A 24,257-nucleotide genomic window follows, 5' to 3' on the forward strand; every position below is an offset into this window, starting at 1 on the left:
AAGAAAGTTACCAGAACCTCAGAAGGGAACTCATTTAAATGATACATCCTATCCAAGCACAACACCACAAGGCAATATAACATCAGACTCAAAACTTGTAAGGTATATTTATGTTTCATACTTTACTAACACAGTTTTCTTTCTGTAATGTAAAATAATGATTTCATTTTCAGCCAATCCTAATGGACAACTTCATTTACCACCAGTGCTAATGGACAATTATAACACTCCAATATTTTTAAATAAGCAAGAATGTATTTTTCAAATAACTCACCCTTATAGGCCAGTTGCTCTCTAGATATGTACTATGAATCTAAAAAAAACAGAAAATCAAAACTACATGACTATAAAAACTACAATTACAGTACTGATTAATTATAACATCCTAAAGGAATTTGGACAATGTCAGTGTTTTGAAAAACAACAATAGTCAATAATCATAATTTGCTCGTCTCTTCTCCCAGGTACTTCTCTCTCCAAGAGAATCTTACACAGGAACATAAAGGTTTTGATCAATACAGCCTTCAGGCAGGACTTTCAGTACTGGGATGAAATTTCTAATCTGGTCACAAATACACACCAGCATATCCAAAAGCCTTCTTATGAGAGAACTTGCTGGATTCTTCATGTCACATGGGATGATACAAACCCAGCTTCAAACTCCAGTCTTTGGTCTGACATTAGGCAGGTAGGTATTCTTGTTACCCAGCCAATGTCTGTTTTCATGGATATGTTGCTCCCTACAGTAATTCTAAGTATTTCAGCTTTACTTTTACCAAAAACAAAGACCTCTCCCTCCTACACCAGTTTCAGAAGACAGAAGAGCTACCTGGCCAGCTAAAGTGGAAATTCAGCAGTATCTAGAACCTGCATTACATGCCTAGAATCAAATACTTTTTAATACTACCAATTTGTGTGCTATATGAAGAACAAAACCTTGGGGACCTTTCAGAAATCTTTATTTTAAAAAGTGTCACCAATTCAAGCATGGAAGAACACACGTTAGAATTACAGATTAAAAGATATTTAACTTTTTCTTTATATTACAGGGAAAATAGAAGATGTTCCATTACTATCCTGGAAACAATTCTTCTCTGATAGCCTGATATTGTGAAGTTTTAACTACATGCTTAAATAGATGTCACTTTTCATGCTTGAAAATACACCTGGAGTCTGAAGGCTATATTCATCAGCTGAATATGTTTTAAAGCATTTTGCATAAATAACAAAACAAACACCTAAATTATTTCTTGCATGTTGCACATTCTCCCTTGCAAAGCACAGGTAAGTAATTAACTATCCTTTCCGAAGTCAAAAAGACCTTGAACAGTTTTTTTATTGGCTAAGAGCAAACTCATAGCCACAAAGCTGGTATGACCAATGTTCCTTTACCTTTTGTCAATGAGAAAAAGCTGTACCATGGCAAACCCCCAGACACAACAAAAAGACAATGATCTCATACTAGAGGAAAAAGGTATGGCAGAGTGAGGAGATCAACTGCATATTCTACTCCTACAAACTCTTGCAAGCACGAAGCACATACGGGCAACCAGGATCAATTACCTGTACAACATGCCAATGACGGTGTCCTAGTAAAGTGCTTAAACCCTGAGAATCTAAACTGCCATCTGAAAATGGGCCTCTTTCCCTGCTGTGGTTATGTTCAGAGTGTGCCGAAGTATTTCTGGGACTCTGAGCCTGTGCTGCATCTCCACAGTTCAAATATAAGCGATCTTCTCCTTGGAGAAGGACTTGTTCCTGGTTACTCTATAATAAAACCAAAACAAAAGAAAACAAAAGAAGCAACTTTGAATTCCACGTATAGAAGACAAAGGAAAACACATGATCAATAATGTATTAGGAGGTTCTAAGTAAACAGTATGAAAAACAAGTGTTGAGGCAGTTCTCACTTTTTGTATCACTATGTACAAGCTGGTTTTAAGTTACAGTATTGCATAGCAGTATTTTCACAGTACCATTATAAAGGCTCTATGACAAAAAAGGAAAACAACTCTGATGGCTGCAAAACAGAATTAAAATGTGAGAGAAAACTCAGAGTTCACCTAAAACTGGAAATATGATCTAAAATAAGGTTATCAACAAAAAAACTTACCATACAAGGATTAACAGTGAGTGCACTCTTGATGAACTGAAACTGCAGAATACCAAACCGGTGAACTTCATTATTTGCATTTCTTTCAGGTTTCACGTTAGAAGAATTCCTATCAATAACCCAGAGATGATACCCTTCTGATCCCCAGGTCTGAAGGTAAAAGAGTAACAACAATAAAATCCCCAAGCCAACACTGCATACATATATATAAATATAACAATATATATTCTCATAAAACAAGAACTACAGAAAATTATTGTAACAGATCTTACGATAGACATGAGCCTGGAAAAAATCCACACATTTTGTTGCTCTAAAATGTATCACTATAGAATCAAACAGTAAAATTCACAAGGTACAGTAAGAACCTAGCTTGAATTATTTCCTGTCTTGGGTAAAAAATAATGATTAAATGAAGTATAACTATGCAAAGACACCCACATAAGTAATGAAGACCATTTGCAGTTTAAGGCAACGAACAAAAATTCTACAGAGTCAGGTATGAAACAACCCTGATTTCCAAAATTACACTGGCTGTTGTTCATCAAATTCAATGATCTCAGAAGTTCAATCTTTGAAAATTTTTTAAAAGTACACTTAAAAGGTACTGCCATTGCAAATATGTACCTAAGCTTGGATGCATGTTTAGAACTGTCAATCGTCATAGCAACTATGTAATAATGAATAAATTGTTTTAGAAACATTGCACAAAATTCATCATGGTTTGTATGAGGCCCTGTAGAATGTATTTGAAATTTAGTCTAACTTAAAATTTGCTCAAATGTATTCTATTTATCTATTGATTTTACAGACTAGAAGGATTAGATTTAATGTTAACCAGTTTGTATTAAAAACCAGCAGTTAAGTTTCTCTGGAATTCATAATCTGAGTAAAGTTCCTTTAACTCTCAAAGGCCAGCTATTAATTTTAGAGAAATAAGGGAGTTTATAATTAGTGTTGCTCTGTGTCTCATTGCACTTTGAAATATAGCACCAGACAGCAAAGAGAAATTAAGAAAAAACAGAAGTGTTAATTCTTAACATTAAAAGCAAAGGCAAGAAAAGGCATGTAATGCATACTTCATGATCACGTTTATACATGAAAAAAAAATTCATTAATTGTCACTTTTTCCTTCAATGCAACATTGCAGTTAAGAAGTTCAGTAAAGGCATCTTACTATGAAAAGTAATTAAACGAAAGAAAGTTTGATTTTCTGAAAATTGTTATACTTAAAACAATTTAACACATTAAGAGCTATCCTATTACAACATTTTTACATTCATATTTACCATGGAACTGATTTTTAGAGGGTCCTTTTTGGCACCATCAGATTGATACCTTAAAAACAGAACAGAACAAGTTTGAATTTGCTAATAACTCCATCAGAATAATAAATTAAATTCCTATCTTTGTAGTTTGATATGGTTCTATACTGAACCTCACGTCAAATGGTACAGCCTGTTTGATCCTTGACACTACAAAAAAGGCAACGCAATTGTCAGATGTCTAGCATAAACTATTTGAATACAAGAACTGAGGGAATTTTAATATTTGCTTGCTCAAGCTTGCTTTTAGGGTAATTTTCTTTTACAGACAAAAAGATCACTACAAAATGAAAATAATACATTTTTGTTTATATTCAAATTATCTCCTCCTAAATATTTGCGAATGATATCTCAATAGCTAAGAAATCGTAAGGGAAAAAGAGATTTTTAAAAAGCTAATTCGGTGAATTAATTTTTAATTAGATGCTTTTAATTAGAAAAATAAAGACTTATAATAAACTCTTCACAATGTCATTAAAGATACTCACGCAAAATCACCTCCTAAAGTACAGATAAGCTGAGCACCAAAAACACTCCATAAGGATAAACCTCCATATTCCCAGGTCACCATCACAACACAGCTATCAGGTGACCATCTGACTAGTTTAACAGGTCCTGTTTTATTCCAAATATCTGTTTAAAAGCAGACAATAAAATAAGTGAAAAGCATCGGAAGTCCTTCAACTCGTTTCACCGTAAGAGCAGAAACAAAAACACATGGAAGTAAATATCTGATTTTTCAATTAACTGATGCATTCATCAAAACTGACCATCTCAAAATGAAGCAAATTGAAAATGGTTTCTTTCCAATGCATGCTTGGTTTCATAAGAAACTAAGAATACAGAAAAACGTTCCAGAAACGCAGAACTGCAATTCTGATAAAATGATTTTTCAGACAAAAGAGGCACTTTACACAACTGTAAAACTTATTTACAGATTTGTTTTTAACTGAAAAATAATAGACACACACATTTTCAGTTGAGGATGCAATTTACCCGTATTTTGTATGTTCCTTACTCTCAAACACAAAAAAATTCCCTGCAGTGCAGGAAGGGTGGTGCATTACTCAGTATTTCTTCTGTACCCTACATGTCAGTTGCTTCAAGTTAATTCACAGTTCTATTATACTCATTATTAGTTTTGACAATAACCTCTCATTTCCTCAGATAATTGAAAAGTAATTTCAAGATTAAGTTAAAAAAAGCCACCAACAAAACCCACCCAAACCCTCACATATGAAACACATCCAAAAGTTAATTAAAAAGCAAGCAGCTAAGTACAAAGACATAAGAGTTAAATACTACAAACAAACAGGAGTAAATACTAATCACATCACTGATTATGCAAACAAATAAACAGAGGTTAACTAGCCAAGGATAAAAAATATACTATACCCTAAAAACAGCTGGGCAATTCTAGCAATAAAAGTAGCTCACCAGGATATTGTTTTGGTGTCAGTTCCAATTTATGAGAAAACTGCATGGCGCCAGTGGTGGTATCTATCGTATAAACCTGCACAGAGCCACTGGAAGACATTACACATGCTTTAGACTACAGACCATTTGGATTTCTCATCATTTTCAAGAGGCTAAGTAAAAGCTGCTTTTTCTCTCACCAATACCAAATTTATCTAGAACAGAGATGTTGTATCAAATAATAGTCAAAGAACCTTATGAAACAAATTTCTAAGAAACTTTTCAGAAGGCATGAGAGGACCCAAAACACCAGCCCTAGAACAATCAATGCACCAAAACTACTTCATTCTCTGAAAAGACATATGCACACACAATCCACATGCATTTATGGCTTCCAACTGCAAGACAATCCATGAGGGAAGGCAGTATTTACTCAGTGCTAATGTTTCAGCAGGGATGTACTAAGACATACTAAGATCAGTAAATTAAAGTAACTATTCCTGTTTCAGAAGAAACACCAACACACCACACTGTTACTACAAACAAGAATACTAATTCTTAAGAGGACAGCTGAAAAATAAACTACTGTATTTTTTGAAATGCTCTAAAAGAAAACCCAAGTAAAATACAAAGAAAATAAAAAGCTGTACTAAGGCCAGCTAAAGCAGTATTATACAGGGGACTTGAAGGAACAGTAAGAAAAATACCACAACTAAAAGAACTTCTGCAACATTTAATTTACAAACATTCAAAGTTACTCAAACAGGCAACATTTTTCTTGACCAAATTGTGACTTCACAGAGCATCTTCTCTGTGAGTGTGAAGTGCAGACTGTTGTCCAATATTATTACAATTAACTACTTAAAACTGACCTTATAATCCTTCTTTGAGATTAGCTGGGATAGCAGCACTTTCCAATCCTTGCTACTCGCCCAGCCAACTTTTTTTTTTCCCAGAGCAGAACAGCAAGCATAAATTTCAACTGCAGTTCAAGCAGGCAACCATTTCTTTCCACTTCTTTCCTACCTTCTTGACAGAGCACTTAATACAATCTCTAGGCAGACTGATCATTTTCATCTTTACAGTTCTTGTAACACAACTTGGTAAGAAGTAACTACTAGTTCAGCTTTATAATTAAACAATCTCCCCCTGCTCTGAACCAGCCTTAAAAAACTTACTTGGCACATCCAAACGCCATTAGCCTGTACTTGTTATTCACCGCCACACAAGTTCCATCCACTACATCTTGTGCCCAAACGCCATGGAGCTGCTGTAAAGAAAGGAATTCAGAAGATTTTTTTGTTAAATAGTGTGTTTATTAATGACAGTCAGCTTCTATCCAGGTACACCATACTACACATATGTTAGATGACTTCCATCATCTCATAAAATTTCTGTTGATGTCAAGATCAACTGACATGGCTCAAACAAACAAAATCCAGTATATGCAAATCTGGTTTCATTCTTCTTAACATAAATTACAGTATATAAGAAAACTGTTTATAAGACCTCTTAATAACAAAACAAGTCAATACCTATAAGGCAAAAAAGTCCCTAACACTGCCTAGTTAAAAAAAAAAAAAAAAAAAGTAGATGATACTAAGAACGAAGAGAAAAAGAAAAACAGGAAAGTAAGTTCCCATCTGCAACATCTGAGATCATAGATGTTTTAAGCATGTGAAGGAGTCTGGACATTAGACATATTATTTTCATTTTTCTGTAATTAAAATAAAGATACCTAACAACAAAATGTCACAGTTTTTAGGCTGAATTACAGGTAAGAAAACACCTAACTTGGAAAAGATTCCTGTAAAACAAATTCTGAAGTATGCTTGTCACTATGAGAAAGAGATAGACTTGATTAGGACTAAGTCCTAAACACCGTACTTAGGATACTTAGCCATAGGAGAAACCACTTCCTATCATCCCACTTGTAACAGGAAGTCTGCTGGCCTGATACAGTAGGATCATTTCTATAGTGACAATCTGAACAAATAAATGACAGTTAAATCTATTACCAATTACAGTCTACCTGTGGTTCTAACCCCCTAAAAATCTAGCTCAAATTATACTACAAAATGCAGTCTTGTTCTTATGCTGTCTCTTAAGCAGATGTTAATTTTTAGTTTCTTTGTAGATGAACAGAATTTAAAGTGGAAAGCTAACTGAAATGCAGAGACCAAGGAAAACGCATTTATTGTACAGTGCATGGTAGAAATGCTAAAGGAAATATACCTCAGCAGTGAATCTACTTGACATTGGTGTAATGAAACCAACTCTGCCATCATTAAAAACAACAGCAAAGCCATCAAGCGTGGCACAGTATTCCATATCTCTGATGTAAACATCTTCGAAGCCCAAAAGTGAACCTGCTGAGAAGATATCAGTAACTTAAAAATATGTGAATACAGAAATACTGCAAGCCAACAGACATTTCAGATGTTTATTACTTCAAAGAGAAAACCTAATTTAAACAGGCTATTTCATTCCCATTTACAAAAGGCAAAATTTTCTCATCTCTGCTTAAGAACAGAGTTAATATTTTATATTAGATGGTATGTCACTAAGAGGTAACTACTGTAACCAATATAAGCCCTAAAACCTACCTCGAGAAGACTGCAGATCCACAGAAAATGGAACTGTACATAGGTTGATTGCCTTCCTTCCATTGGTCATACCATCCCAGTGAATGAGATGGAGAAATCCATCAGCAGTAGCAACAAGTAGATCCTCTAACATGGACTGCAAACTAATAAAAGATATCTGTTAATCCCTAAAAAATCTGTATCTCAAGTCAATGCCACAGAAATATCAATTAATGTCATAAACACTGTATTACTGCCTCTTGTACCAGCAACCACTCTGACAAAATACGGTATACACCTTGATTCTTCCCCAGCAATCACAGTTCATGAACAGGTCTATATTGTCAGAGCAATTGCTTAACTGGTATACTAACTGCTGAAGCTCATTTCTATACTTTTGACTAACCATAAGACATTGCTGCCAATAATCAATTATTCATCTATTCTATAAAATTAACAATACTGCATAGGCTGTAAATAATTCACAATACATTTTAATCTGTGGTTGAAACAAACTGATGAAGGAGAAATTAGACTCCTCTTAAATCCTTCCTTAAACATCTCCCAAATCCTGACAACTACTGTTAATCAACTTGAACGCAAAGCTTTTTCCGGTATATACTGCATGTATTCCAACAGCCGTTTTCTTCTAAGGAGCCTCTTCCCAAACTTCACTTTGTTACTTTTCCACCTCACCCCAATGCTATGAAGTTTCACCAACTTTTCACACACACATACTCAGCATGTTCAAAATTTCTTTATAAGAAATGCAATCACCTGAAAAAAGCAAGAGGTAAAGAAAAAGGACAAATATGGACTCTCTGCGGGCATCAGGAGAAATGCTGAAAACCTACCAATGCCTCCATGAAATCTTTAATATACACTTTGAGCTGAAGGACAAACTCATTTACAGTAATACATGGTAATACTGAGCATACTATATACTTCTATATGCCAAAAATATCAGTATAGCCAAGAATTCTTAAACAGCAATTCACTTTTTCACCTCCTCAGAATTACTAGCTGCGAATAGTAACTTACCAATCTTATTCTTACTATTAATAAGCCTAAAAACTTACCAGAAGCCTTTTCTTTCATCTAGTTTTCCCTTCACTTTTTAGAAAGTACTGGTATATATGGAAAAATTCTCAAGACCCAATTAGTGAGCATACCTTGTGATAGATGCTTGCAAGTCCAGCACTTTTTTCATTTCTAGATTTAATGAAGGAGCACATTGTTCTTCCTTATAATGTGGGGTTCCCTTCAGATGTGGGCTTCCTCTAAAATACAAGAGAATTACAATTAAAACAAGCTGTCCCTCAAAAGACACAAGAGTTACTGACTTACATTCCTGTGGTCTTTTTTCCTCCATATATATATATATATGTGTGTGTGTGTGTGTGTATACACATATACACCAACCAGTCATGTGCAATCTGCCACAAGCAGCACTGATTATCTAGGATGTAATGTTGGTGCTAAAGTGTATAATATCATTCTCTTTATCTAGAGCATGGAGGCAAAATAAGACAATGAACAGTGAATGAACATTACAACAGCTGTGTGTCCTGCGTTAATACTCCTAAAGTAAGTGATAAGTATCAGTGAAAAATCTGATTCAATAAATTATTACTCAACTGTTTACAGTAATTAAATATGTTGAATTCTTAAGTACCTCCAAATCATTCTTTTTCAAGATGCATTACAGATATTACAGACAGCAAAGTGTTTATGTTTCTTCCATTTTTTTTGCCAGATCAATATTTATAATACAAATTCAGCATGCATAACACAAGTAGACATCTATTACAGTATTTAATATGAATATTTCTCCCTGCAGCAAATTAATTAGTTTTTAACCTAAGACCTACTAAGAAGAGATGACTGAACACTGATTCCCTCCCTTTAAACAGACCATTACACAGTATCAACTTCTGGATGTAAAAAGTTTCTCATTTTTATCTTCCTCATTTTAGATTTCACATTCCATTCATTACTTTACAACATCATTATACATTACTTCACAGCATCCTTAAAATATTCCTTATTTATCTGGGTTATCAGATGTGCCATGTGCTTAACTTTTTTTTAAATGAAAACTGACCTACAGCCATAAGTATTGTAACAGGTCATCCAGCTCATCCATCTAATGAGCATTACAGTAAGCAAAGCAAACTATGAATAAAACAGGCACTTCAGACAAGTTAGAAAGTAGAGTAATTTCAATAGTCTGAAACAACAGACATGTACACAAATCTATGTAATCTTTACCTGTATTTTAACTGACAAAACACTTCCTTTACATCAGCATAGCAAATGTAACTGCTTAAGACATGGCAGAAACCAAAGCAGATGCAGCTTTAGAGAAGTCTGATACCACAAGAATACATCCTCTTTCCTGTCTTGCTTATCTCAGTTGAGACCAAGTTCCTTAATTCCATTACCATTTTATAGCAACACAGAATTCATATCTGTTATACTTTGACAGACACTATACCTTTCCTTACGTAGCAAGGACAAAGATATATGCCAGCTAAGGTAAGACCAAGGTAACCTTTGACAATCTGGTGTTACCAGATGAAGTAGTATCATCTTTCCAGAACAAAACTATGGTGGCTGTGAAAAATTACAGCAAAAAATGAGACAAATTACTTTAAGGTTAGTTAATCTGCCACCAAAAGATGCCAATTTGTATTAGATTTGTATTGAATTATTAAAATGTTTGGTTTGCATTTTGAACGAAAATTAATCGCAAAAGGCAGCCGTCTTAAGAAAGAATAGCCCTTCATGTAAGCTAGCTATCATGGACTGACAGGAACCCTGAAAAAAACAGTCATTTCTTTTTTTAATAATACCAGCATGGTAGGGTTGTCGTGGTGTTTTTTAAAACTTACAAAACCCCAGGTGTATGGAGATAGGCTTTTCAACCCATGTGAACATACCATTCCAGAAAGTATACTCCCGAACTAGATAAAATTACTCTGGTTTATCAACAATCAGTGATACAACTGAACTGTGCAAGCAAACAACTAAAACTGAGACAAAAGGGTTGAGTAATGCAGAAATGTTACTGTTAGATAGGTATAAGACACAACTTAACATGTCTTTTGCAGCTGACCAAGGTACATAACCAAGTGTAAACTCAAGTGTTTCTGCACAGCACAAACTACAAAGCCAGAATAGTAACATGGTTTAAAACACATCTTTTGCAGGAAGAAAAATTTCAAGTTTCCAAGTGGGCTGGCTTTTTTTCTTTCAACACCTTTGATAAAAGATAGCTTGCAGGAATATTTGAATATTTTCAGTTTCATGAACTAGTTTTAGCAAATTTGTCACCATCTGTGGCATCTTATCTTTCCACTGGGGCACTATCACTCCTGTCCCAAAAAGGGTTCTTTTACCTGACTTGCAAGAGGCTGATCCACACACAGAGCTGAGGTACATCACCTTGACTGAACTCCAAAAATGCCACTACTTCAATTTATTGCCTGTGATTATGTCTAATTCATCAATTCAAAAAGAAACCCCTGATATGGGCGCAAAGGGGGTGCTACCAAAAGTACACTGAGTTTGTATAGTCCACATCTGCATGAGTCAGCCTTACTGGCTGAGTTCCTTTGACCTTTAAACGAAGAATGCACACAGCTGACTGAAGCGGGAAAGAATGTTTGGTCTGGGTTGCCACATCAGCATCTGCTATGGCTGTAGCCAAACTTTAAGTAATTCACTTTTGCACAAGAACTGAGAGGAACAAACACATTCCAGTGACCAACCAGCTGCATGTTGAATCAAACATAATCATTGCTATTTGCATGGCATCTGTTAATGTAACTAAGCCTGTGAATAAATCTCTTAAAACTCATAACTGAGAAAAATCTGCAATCCAAGAAAACCTCAAACATGGAAAGATTATGGATACCGTTTTTAAAAACCCCACCACGCCAAACTTAAAAGCATCCTAAATTCAAGAAAGAGGCAGCACCATGCAAAAGCAGAGTCAGATAGACTCCTCAACTGGTAGGAGGAATTTCCTTGAAGTTTTTTATCTGGAATGGTGGAAGCTAACGGAGGAAACAGGACACCAGCCAGCTAATTTTTCTAGGTGCACAGTACTGCATTTATGTCCTCCACTAATTGCACAGCAGTTAAGTCATACAACACGATCCACAGACAAAATTCATTCAGAAATAATATTAACTAATTTGCTACTGCTACCAAAAGCACATAGGAAATACTTAAGAAGTTAATTATAGCAGAATCTCTAAGGACTTCTTTATAATTGCAATTAAAGTATATAACACATATTATTTTTAAGTCTGTTCTAAGACATTAAAAATAATGTTCATTGTTTTCTGCTTAGTAATAGAGAATCCTAGTCCTGAGGCAGAATTAGCATTAAATTCAGATTTGAGTTTCCACTGTACTATTTGGGATAATCATAGTAATACAGGGAGCAATTATGGTTGGATAATAGTTTAGAAAAATTCATAAATGCTCTCAGAGTCAAAAAATACTGTGCTTCAAAAAAAAAAAAATACTGTGGCTAATGGAAGACAATGTATTACACAAAAAAACCAAACAAGCCAGTAGAATCCACTCTCACTAGCTAAACCATGAAAGTAATGAGAGGTAATGGAAACATTTCATTGCAAAAAATATTAAAGACTTCAGACTATCAAAAAATATTTTTAGAAGAGTTGTTTGGTACAAACACAGTAAAATATTTTTATACTACTTTTGGGCTATGATATTCTTAGTTGGTCCTGCTAAAACGGCTTCTTCAGTAATACTTGGAGTGGGAGTAAAGGGACAAAAAGAAGATTAAAAATCATGATGTTTCAGCCATTAATGGCAATATTTATATGACAAAACCAGGGCAGTGTTTCTAAAATAATTAACATCACCAAGAACTCCAAGTTGCTCTCCTTGAAGGCAAGAAGGCAAAAACCTGGCAACAGCCATTATCGTTGCATTAGCACAATTACACAGTGTTTACTAACCATTTTACAATGGTTCATGTGCACTTCAGTTAGTATTCACACTGAAAAGCTGAGGACTTAATTTTTTATACCTGACTCAAAGAGCCTGCATCATCACCTGTGAGCTTTGATTTTCATGCAACTAGCACCTTCTCACCCCTAAACCTGCATCTCTCCACCAGATAATGCAGGCAGCCACCAGCTGAGAATTAAATATGTCTGGCTGGATGCAGAGCTGTATTCATACAGACCGGAAACAGCGCACCAACAAAATAAAAGTGAGTTTACAGTAGTAACTATAAAGAATGAATAAGGGCTTAGAAAAGTAATTCTTAGTACAGCCTCTACTACACAATTAGGTAGTAGCAGATTTCTGCAGTTTGAGAAAAGAAACAACTAGCTAGCATATTAATCAACTATCCATATAAAAAAGCTAAATGGTTTACCAAATTATTATTTCAGTTGCAAAGATTTCTTGACAACAGTTAAAACCTCTTGAACCACCACACCAAGAATTTGCAAGTGCCATAATGGCTAATAAAAGTTCTACAGCTAATCTAGTTTTAAAAATACATTTTCCAAACAATGCAACAATCTTACAGGGAAAACCACACTGGTAAAGCTCAGCAGAAGCTTAATTCTGAGCAAAAATTACCTAGTAAGTTAATTAACCATACACTTCATTGATTATCCTTGCAGAGGTTGAAGTTCAAAACCTTTGTACATACTAATCTTCAGTCCGTTGAATCAGGAAATAAATGTCCACTGATGAGGCGATTTATGGCACCTATAAACCATCATGCTATAGAGAAGGAGATAGCTTTTAAAAACACCAGAAAGAGTAGGATATGAATAGAGTAACCAAATATATAAGCAACAACACAGCATTGTAAACCAGCATATGAACTAGTTTCTTCACATATTCATACTGGCTAGATAACAACTTTAATTTTTAAAGCTTTTTCATGGATTTAATAATCCACACCATTGAGGTCTCATTCTAAATTTACACAACATTCATATCACTCCCCAAATGCAGGCTCCACTTGAGGATATGAAGAAACCTGACACAAAAGAATCTCCAATTACCACATTTAGTTAATTAGCCATGTAAAGTTTTACTATTTTGTCTTTTTTGAAAGGCAAAAATATTGTCAGCACTAAGTCACATATGCTCTTCAAACAAAAAGCTTCGGTTACTCTCCTTGGCAGAAATAACAATCAGTTCAGAACAGAAAAGCCTCTACAGTGATGGTGTTACTCATCTCCTCACTGCCAAACAAAGGAATAGCTGTACAAATTTGTTTGGAAATTCCTCAAAAAATTATCGCTGTACCTTGCCACAGCTTACAAAGCTGCAAATTTGCTTCTATGCACTGTCACTTTCCTTAAGCATGTCACAGGCAGAGATACATTTTATTTTAACATTTTATATGTTAAAATACATATAACCTTACCTCACATACATTATTTTTCATGTTTTATCTTGTAGTTACTTTAGTAATTGGGTGGTACAACCAGACTGAACTAATTGAAGCAGGACTTTGTACTTGTGTCCACTACAGGAAAATATCCCAGAATGTGGGCTAATGGCCCATACTGATTCTCTTCCAACTCTGCTCTGAACTGGAGCAAAGCATCCAAGAGCTGGAATGAAACTGCAGACTACTCTGGCTCGATTTAAAAAAAACTAAACACCATACAATTACTGCTTTTTTCCCCCTGTTTTTAGTCTCACAAATTAAGCAGGATACTGTAAGTTTTCACTGACCATGAATGACAGTTCACTCCAAGAACAGACTGGCAATTCCTAGCCAAATATCAACAGTGCCAGAAACATTTTCTTTGACAGAAAAACTACATTCCTAAAGTATCACAATTTTACAAAAAACTACCAATGGATTCCAGCAAAAAAAATTAAATGTTTCTTTTATTACATGTACATATTTGTATGTTGCTCTTAGGGCATCAGCACTTGTTTTATCACATAAATCTAGTATCAGGTTTTTATATATAGTAAGCATAATACTGAACAGGTTAGTTGATTAACTCTTACCACACCTACATGAGTAGATTTTAAATAGATTATATCTCTAAAGGTATGAAATAGTGTTTAAAAAGTATTTCCCACTAAACCTTCTTAAAGTATTTAACATATTCTAAATTTCATAAGAGCTAAGTCTTCAGTTACTAATACAACAAACTTCAAACAGTTTTGTGGGTCACAAAATGTTAACTTTGGATTTCAGTACTTCCATTAAAACACCGAATTTCAAACTATAAAGGCCATTACAATTGGTTGATATGAAAAGGAGGAAATCATTCCAAATGTGCATTTTTGAACAGGAAATCAATTTTCCTAGGCTCTTGATTCTGTCTGGTTTAAAACAACCAATAGCAGGGTGCAGGGGAAGTTCAAACCTTATTTTCCAAAATTGCTTTATTTTGTAATACTGAAAGATAAGGAAAAGCAAAGACTCTGGCATTCAAACAGGATAGCATCTTAAACTCAACTCATGCTGTAGCTCTTTTACTAAATGTGCGGTGATTAGATTGAGAAAAAAAGAGAGACTTGTTCCTGAAAATAAATCATGTTGTGATTAGACATACTACAATGCATATTGAGTTATAAACAGCCCAAGTGTTTCTGTCACTTCTCATACAGTTTTGTTTTGTTTTCTACCTTGAAGCATTTTGTTTGAATTGGATCAATAAAAAACTTTTGTAAGTGCAATTACAGTTTACACAATAGCTGTATGCTAGAATAGTTCTGATAACACACCAAATACAGGTCTTCTGGACCATCTTGCTCAACAGCTACATATAGTAACAACCCTGTATGAAAGTACCTATAAACTGGAAGGACATTTTCTCCAAAAACATCCCTCTCCCATACAGACATACTATGAGTGATTTAACTTTCAGCAACTCTTTTGATCCTTTTCTTCGAATCAAAGCTAAACCATTACCAAGCAAATTTCAAAGCAGTTCTTTAAAAAGTACCAATACCACATGAAGTTACTTTACTTCGGTTACCACTGTCTCAATCTTGAAGACTGCAAAAAAAACACTGAAGTCAAAAGATGATCTGCCTATTATATACCTAATTACCTGTTTTTCTGACTACCCGCCTTTTCTCTTATTAATGGTAAAATATTTTGTTTAAATGAGAGCTAAGCTGACAAGAGAATATAAACACAGCCTTTCTCAATTTTTTCATCGACATGTGAACAAACCTAGCTGCAATTTCAACTTCAGGATACTGACTAAAGTAGGAAATCTTGCACCAGCCCAGTATTTTGGTGCAGCTGAGGATGTTATTGGTGTGCAATCCCTGTGCACAACCACCTTGTTATATTGACACGCACAGTTTAAGAATTCTGTTCAAGAAGAAGTTGTATTAAGGGGTTTTCCTTTCTCATTGCAGTCATGACATTGAAATTTTCTATTTCTGCCAGAGCTAGCCACTATTATTTAAAGAAAGGCTACGAAAGAACAGGCTTCATTGTGCTTACAAAAAGTTTGTAGATATGGGCAGTTAATGAACATTAAGAATTAGTCATAATTTTAAAAAGTAGAACACAACTGAACATCCATCTCAGTTTTTACCGACTTGTTTCCAGAAGCTGTCGGTCACTTCACTTCGCTAATGCAAGGACACCCTCATACTTTTTGCAACCATCATCACCCTCTCTCTCACTTCACCTAGCTTAGGTAAATAATCACATAAGACAGAGCTGGAAGAGTCCTAATTAACATCTGCATGACAGTTAAAATGTTCCAAGCAATTGCTTTATCATGAACTATAACATTTATACAACTATCACTGAACGGTCACTTCATACACTTCCCAGTGTAGCTACTCAGTGCTATTTCAAGGTCACCACTTTCTAATGCCAGCCTTTTATTAAAGCCAGCTTGCAAACTAAGGTACTGGAATCCAGGGCAGGGGACAGGGACGGGTAAAAAAGAGAGATAGGCAGGTTTAGTTTCCCCATCAGGTCAGCAACCCAATTTTACTTGAGGCACAGCTGCATAATCACTGCTGCCAGCATAGAGGAAGGAGCCAAGAACATCCTGTTACAGAGGGAAAAACCGTAAGATGTCCCCTTTCAAGCACAAAGCAAGTCACATACAAGGCCTTTCACTGACCTGTAATGGCTTCAGAGTGAAGAAAACTGATTTGGTATTGTTCAGTCAAAAACCAGAAGTGAAATCCAAGCATTTCAATGAAACAATACCTTTGGAAAATGAACATATGCCAAAAGAAAGATGAAAGTTTCAATTCTAGCTTTTGGTCTCATTTGTCTGTTTGTTCATTTTAGACTGGAGGTTTTTTTGTTTGATTAACCTCCTGCCAAGTATTTCCTCTGCAATGCAAATTAGTGAAACTGCCTACAGACAATGCACTGTATCTGCATCTGCAAAAAGAGTTCATTCCATTTTAATAACTTAAAGAATCATTTGAAATTAATCACAGGAGGCACAATGCACCCACAAACACCTGCGTCTTTCTTTTGATCTAATACAATCAGAACAGTAGTAATTTTACATACGTTTTCAAAATTGAGGGTTAAGTATAGTCAGACTAGTAATCCCAGTAAATTCAGTGAGATCCTTCATCTTCTTAAAGGTAAGCACATGCATTAGTCTTAGGAGATTGTGAGCAACCTATTCTAAGCACACTAGGGACAAACACCTTGTCCTACCCATCTACAGAATCTGCACTATAGCCCTTTTTGGGCTACACGAATGTATCTTAAAACCTTGATTGTTCAACACACAACTAAAAACTAAAACATGCATTTTCAGGTCAACAATTCATATCAACTACTAAAGTTTTATATAAAAGTTAGACTGGTTAGTCACTGACAGCTTAATAGATATTTTCAAGCCTTCCTACAAGTGATATTCTAAGCAAACTTTCCAAAGCTTCTTTTTCAACTTTTACTGCGTATTTTATAAATATTTCTGTAAGTTTTCAGATTTTGCCAATTAAAAAAACTTCCTACTTTCCAAAGAGAAGAAGAAAAAGTCACAATAAACTAGTGCTTCGTTTTCTGCATTATGTACAGCTAAGGATATAAATACACATTTTATTTATTTAGACAAGTTGTAGCAACAGGTTTGTCAGCCTTTTCCTCTGATTACAGTAAGCCAGATGTGAAGAATTAGTTTGAAAACTGCTATTCAGTTCTCCAAAGAGACAAGTAAAGTAATGTAACTTCTCTACATTAGTCTTAAATTTTTGGAAAATAGAAAAGTAAACTGCAACAATAAATTCCAGGTAATTCCAGAGCTTTGAGGGCTATTTCAAAGGTCAGAGGATGCATTACAGCCATCACACACACCAAATTTTCTAGTCAGTGAAGGAAAATTCACTTTGAAACCAGTTACTACCTGCTAAGGAATTTCTTCCTACGCATATTGGTGAAAGAAGACAGATTTTAAATTTAAATGCTTGTGAAAACCCCATTTATTTTCTTCTAATGTTCATGGCTTAACAGTTAAACTGGGGGGAAAAAAAAAGTCTTCTTCTTACATAACATCCTAGGTTATCCAATACTCCTCCGAGATGACCATGTGTGACACCCATGATTCAACTTTAACTCTTTTCATGAATGCGAAAAAAAAAATAAACTGACTGGTATTACCATAATGATGAAGATATATAGAGGGATCTATTTAAAAAAATGAAGTTTCTAGCCAATTAGAAATCGAGAGTGTGTTGTTATTATTCACATGGACAAATTCCATCCAACTGATGACTACAGATTCTGCCTGTCTAAAAACACAGACACATACACATTTACTCCTCAAAGTTTTCATTTGTCCTAAGCACTTCCCAATTTTGCAAAATCCACAATCAACTAAGTCAACCACAAATACATCCAAAATACAGTCACATTTTAAACACATACGGTGTCCTCTGTCATTCACAGTAAGGAAAATAAGGTGAAACTGACAACATAACACACTGCACCAAAAATACTTGCACATTCTTACTAAAAGCATCCATTTGCTTTCAAAAAGATTGGGATTTTACTGTCCATTTGTTTCAAAAAAACTCTAAGTTATTAAAAGATTGGGGGCAGAAAAGAATCTTATTTTTGAATTGAACCTTAATAGTTCCTAAACATTATTTTTCCAACTGAGTTATGCTAAAGGAATTATTAAATCTTGTTGCAGATCATGAATGCAACAGACTACCTTAAATTACAAAATTAGACAATTTTAACCCTGCTAGTAAGGATTTTGAGAGCTTGTAAGATGGACCTACAGAATCATACTAGCACACAGCAGTCTAATTAAACACAACTTCTCCCCTGCAATGACTCTAACTCATAGGAATCACAGTTCATATACTCATCAAGTAATGAGTTCCCATACTTTGTAAAGAAATATTTTTTGCCATAAAACCTGCTTAGGCGTTGCCTCGTCATATTTTTTCACACTGCGAGGATGCAAAGTTTAAAATACTTACTTGGAATATATTGGCTCATAAAGATACTTGTCTCTTGCGGATGGGATTTCAAAAAATAAGATGTATCCATTTGCAGTCTGAAAGAGAAACACTGGTAAGATACATATCTAGTCTCAGCATGAGTAAAATCTATTCAGTCTTATGCGATTTCTATGTATGTCTCATATATTGAACTCCAATATACATTCATTCAGACATTTTAAAAAACTGTGTGTTGAAATTAATTCCAGATAAAATCCATACCCGCCCTTAAAGTCAAGTGACTAGATTAGGCAGGAGGTCGAAAAATGGAAAAACAATGCTGTTTATGCACAAATCCATCAGAAATTTTCCTCTAATTCATACAAATCTATAAAACATGACAACTATTTCAGATATTTAGAACCTGGGCACATAATTCATACCAACTACAAGAATTAATGAGAAAAACATAGTAGAAGGTGGCAAGTACCTGAATAAACCGTTCAGGTTTCTGAACACACACAGAGGGCATACAGACACTACAGACTGCAAAGAGTTTAGGCACCACCTCTCAGTGTTAGTCATCCAGGTAGTTTCCAAAAATCCTCACATCACTTATCTTTAGATACCACGACACCTGTAATAATTCAATCCCGAGCCATATTCTGTCATTCTGGAAGAATGACTTCATATTATAACACTACACAGGGAACACACACCAATAATTTAGTTACCTGATGTTCCAGTCATACCTAGAAGCTGCTGGCATAAGCATGAGAGAAGCAGATAATAATGTTATGTGTTCAAAGAAGTGTTATTTGCTTACAGCATGGATTTGTTTTTCAGGCAAACTGGTAAATGCATTTTGGTTAAATACAATTTCCATCCAATTATTTTAATACGGGATAGGCATGTATCCAAAGCACTAAAGACAAAAGCACTGAAATTAATGGTTTCACATTGCTTTGCAAGATTGGTTTCCTTTTCTTTGAATAAAGCAACACTCTTGTTAGCTTAGTTTATCATTTCACAAATGCCATGGCTTTCCTCAGTCAAACATTTTGCTTTAGAAAATTTGTGTTTTGGCTTCAAATTCCAAGAAACACTATTATTCTCATTCAAAGCGAGTATCTTTTTCGAGAAAGAATAAACTCTGAACTATAATGGTGAGCTTGAGACAGGCTGACAATAAATGGAAGCTTTTCTGTGTGCTGTAATATCATGTTCAGGTATTATGTGGTAAAGAAACGTGTTCATTTCTAACATCTTTACAGGTTCTTTCCATTACATCATTAAATATTTAACCCGTAAGTTATCTTATCCTGGAAAGAAGAGTAAAACAATACTGTGAAGTATCTTTATACTGATATTAAGGTACAAAGGGCCTCACTGAACACTATTCAAAGCACAAAGTTGCTATTGTTACAGGTTCATTTTTAAATAGAACCTCAAATTCCACGAAGAGGGGGGATGAAATGCAGAAGCATTCAACCACAGACTTCTGGCAAATTGATCATATTAATTTACAGAGTTTTCATTGCTTTTAAAAATGTCTGAGTGAAACTTACTAAATAAGTAACCATCACTGTCATCCATTCCCTGATCATTCTAATCTTTGACAGTCAGAAGTATAAACACTGAGTATCATGCCAGGGGTTTCTCAACATGGTTTTTTGTATGCCACCATGTTTAATAAAGCTCTGCCTTAGCTATGGGAATGCACACCGAGAAGCAGTCTGTATCAGAGGACTGCCTGTAACATGGCAAGGACCAAAATGCTTCCTATACTTCTCCATACTGAAGCATCCTGACCCTGTTCCTATGTTTGATTTACTTCTAGAATTAGCTACCTTGGATAAATGTACTAATCTAGACAAGAAACAGTATTTCCCAGTAACACTGGAAAAATTACAAAGGCAGCAATATGAAAGAAAAAACTACAAAATATAAGGGGAAAAAATAAAATCTGCCTAGGAAATGTGCCAACAGTTTAGCAACAGAAGATACTATTGGTAAAAGAAGTTAGATTTGCTAGGGGATGCTGACAGTGAGAAAACTGCTTAAGCTTGTTTAACTGCATACCTTTAAAGCTACTTGAGGTATTTTATAAAGCCTGATATGCTGGCCCAAAGTCTGCCTGCAGTACAAATATTTACCTCAAAGCATATGCTGCAAAGTGATTTATTTTCATAGAGACACTCTGAATATTCAGGCTATCAGAAACAAAAGACATGGTATATCACTGCTCTAGTGGACATAAAATCCAGAATACACTCTGCATCATTATGTCATTAAGAAAAAAAAAAGTACCACTTGGCTAATAAGTACATACTAAGCCTTTTGTTCACCTTCTTAAAAAAAGTTTTATTACAGAAAATTACTACAATCAAGGTACTCATGAGCACAGGTCAGAGACATCACCTAACTCAGCTTTAAACCAAAAATATTTAGCTGTTGCACATGACTTCAGTAATTAACTGAAGCTAATTCAGTTCAAAATTATTGGGTTTTTTCATTAAAAAGCTGCTTTGCTATTGCTCCTTCATTTGAATGTGTTACTTAAGAAAAAAGAGAAAACTATTCACTGGGACAGAACTCTCCTTGGGGATGAGAGTATCACACATCTGCAGGAACACCTTCTTCATTAAGCTCCAAAAACTGACTTTCTGCCCTGTCTCACTACAACAAAACCAGCAATATTGTAAATGTGGTCTTTCAGTAAGACTCACTAACTGTTTCAAATTAAACTATATATATATATTTAAAGCATACTGCAAAACAACTGATGTTAAAACTACTGTAACAAACATGCTTGACTATATCATTTGTATACATACACCCAGGGATGAAATATCGTCCTAAGAAACATGAAGAATATTAGAAATCTTATTATTTTATAAGAGCTTACCATTTTGAATTTTAATTCACAGAGCTTTAGTTTACAAACTAAGACTTTATGGGCATTTAGATTCTGATGCTACCTGCCAAAAAGAACACTGTACATTTAGTTGCAGAAAAACTTTAAAGTGCAGCGACTGAAGTGGCAGAAATTAAAGGTTATCCGACGGTCAGCTAAACCACGAGGTCTCTTGAGCAAATGGGTCATAACTTCTCAGAAAAAATCCCCACAGTATGCAAAGTAATTCAGTATAAAAATTCAAAGTTTCTTCTGAACTACTACATAAATGTTTAATTAAAATCTGTTTGGATAAACATGCTGCAAAATAAAACTGAAGGATTCTTTTTGATTCATAGCAAAAGTCACAGGAATCACCCTTCTGACTTTATTGATAATTACTAGTAGTCACTGAGAATATAATCTGGCACTAACAGAAATACTTCATTTCACTGATTCCATGAGATACTTTTAGGCAATTTAAACATTTTAGACCAACTACTTACTTGCATTACACAAAAGAAAATGGGACCATGGGAAGCTTAGCTGATTTATGATTATCATGATATTGCTAGAGACATGAACTATTCCATCCATCATCCGGTGTTTTCCACTAAGATAACAGTATCTAATTTAAGACCTGGTCCTAATGTAAGACCTAACCAAAAGACACCAAGAGTATTATCCCATATTGCGACTCTTACAAACTGTACTCCCACCTTTCTTGGGTTCATCTTGCACCTCAAACTTTAAACACTGCTGCTGAAATAGTCCAAAGTGCTGTGAGCACAGCACCAGCTATGAAACAAGACTTAATTTCCATGTGAGACAAGATCTCATCTCTAAGATTCTAAACAGAAGAGTTCATGTATCATTTATCACTGCCCTTGTCTCTGTGTTCTCAGTGACTTGCAGTATTTTTTAATCACCAAAAGCCTGTAATAAGGCCAGTTTCATCTCTTAAGATCCACCTTTAAACCTTATTTATCAAGTTAAATATGATTATGTCACCTAAGTCCACAACTATTTCTTTCATTCACATAACTTTACATTACCATATTATTTGTTACCAGATTACTAAAGTAATGAGATTGCTGTATCACCGCCGGCCAATACATCTAACTCTTGTTTTAAGACAAAGAACTGTAGTTCATTCTCACAGGGAAAAATTAATGAAATGTACTAAAGAAAGCTTCTATTGTTTAAAAACTCCTTGGCACCATTACATATTTTCACAAGAGAAGTATCAATTAAATGTATATATGATCTGCAATTTTGTATAAGCACAGAAATTGGCAAAAAATTCTGTTTGCAGTAGTTTAACCAGAGTAAGAAGGAAAAATTCTACTTACTGAAACAGCTATCATTGTGCTGTCAGGCCGCCATTCTGCTTGTTTGTAAGGTCCAAACTGAGAAGCTGCTTTTGAAAGTTCCTTGTAGCTTACAATTAATACACTGGGCTGGAGGAAAAAAATATAAATAATTACACCTCATATCTAGAAGGAATGGGATGTTTCTTACATTGTGCTATACCTGTAAAGAACTCTGTGTCCTTAACAGCTACAACATGTTTCCCTTGAGGGAGGTTAAAAAATTAATATGTATTTTACAATCCATTACAAAACTGTGCTTTAAAGAAAGTTCACGGAGAACAGTTGCCACACTGTCATCCCTAATCTCACTCTTTCAAACCCAGGATATTTAAATAAAATACTTAACCGCACAGCAGGGAGTCATTACAGAATACAGAAGTAGTTTCAAGTTAGATAAAGGGTGACATGCTTAAGATGAACAGAAGCATCTCAAACAGGCTCCTATAATGACAAGGACTGTCAAATGAATCAGGATGAAAGAAATATTCTAAAGAGTATCTGGTACAATTCATTTGCTTAGTTTCTACTAAATGGGTGGGCCATTGTGTTAAAGAGAATGATAATCAGGAAATTTGTTTTCCAGAACAGGTTGTCAGAACCTGCTGAAAATCCACCTCTACAGTTAGCTGGAAGGATTTTGCAGGTAATGAGGTGCACCCATTAGCACCTTTCCTTCTGGGAAGGGAGAAAAGCTTTGGGGTGATGAAGACCAGACAAAGCTACCCTAAGCACTAAGCCTTCATTCTCTTTCACGAACGCAGCTGGGAGCTACGACACAAAAACCCAATGCAAGAAGGTTACCCTTCCTTGCTCTAGTGCTTAGAAACATTCATTCTCCTTAAACATATTCCACAACCGTTTGTATTCTTTTGCTCTTCAATCAGTAATAGCTTTCACCTTAGATGGGTATTTCCCACTCTGTTATCCTCCTCCATTGGGAGGTGGAAGTTAAATTAAGCAGGACACACTTTTTGTCAAAGAAGTTACCCCTCATTTTCATACCATATGCTGTCCTAACTTCATCAATTTCAGTTTTCATTCATATTTGGAGCACCGAACACTGTACCAGAAAAAGCACACTGGAAGGGAACCAAGAGGGTACAGAGTAATCACTCATTTTGCTGA

At 35.0% G+C, this 24,257-nt stretch overlaps 1 protein-coding gene across 5 annotated transcripts in view; it reads right to left on the reverse strand.

Annotated features, from left to right (window-relative positions):
- RIC1 (RIC1 homolog, RAB6A GEF complex partner 1) overlaps window positions 1-24,257 on the reverse strand; it is a 47,039-nt gene that overhangs the window by 13,635 nt on the left and 9,147 nt on the right. For 3 of the 5 annotated variants that reach the window (XM_048292735.1, XM_048292738.1, XM_048292739.1), the window contains exons 2-13: window positions 23,112-23,219; window positions 18,903-18,979; window positions 8,612-8,719; window positions 7,461-7,603; window positions 7,090-7,226; window positions 6,033-6,124; window positions 4,876-4,964; window positions 3,927-4,071; window positions 3,403-3,451; window positions 2,114-2,263; window positions 1,564-1,767; window positions 275-313 (exon numbers count right to left, since the gene is read on the reverse strand). In XM_048292735.1, the coding sequence (XP_048148692.1) occupies window positions 275-313; window positions 1,564-1,767; window positions 2,114-2,263; window positions 3,403-3,451; window positions 3,927-4,071; window positions 4,876-4,964; window positions 6,033-6,124; window positions 7,090-7,226; window positions 7,461-7,603; window positions 8,612-8,719; window positions 18,903-18,979; window positions 23,112-23,219 (1,341 nt within the window). The remainder of the gene's footprint in view (window positions 1-274; window positions 314-1,563; window positions 1,768-2,113; window positions 2,264-3,402; window positions 3,452-3,926; window positions 4,072-4,875; window positions 4,965-6,032; window positions 6,125-7,089; window positions 7,227-7,460; window positions 7,604-8,611; window positions 8,720-18,902; window positions 18,980-23,111; window positions 23,220-24,257) is intronic. The other 2 variants (XM_048292736.1, XM_048292737.1) reach the window with 2 other exon arrangements.

The sequence above is a fragment of the Corvus hawaiiensis genome, chromosome Z (genome assembly GCF_020740725.1).
Source record: "Corvus hawaiiensis isolate bCorHaw1 chromosome Z, bCorHaw1.pri.cur, whole genome shotgun sequence".
Lineage (NCBI taxonomy): Eukaryota > Metazoa > Chordata > Aves > Passeriformes > Corvidae > Corvus > Corvus hawaiiensis.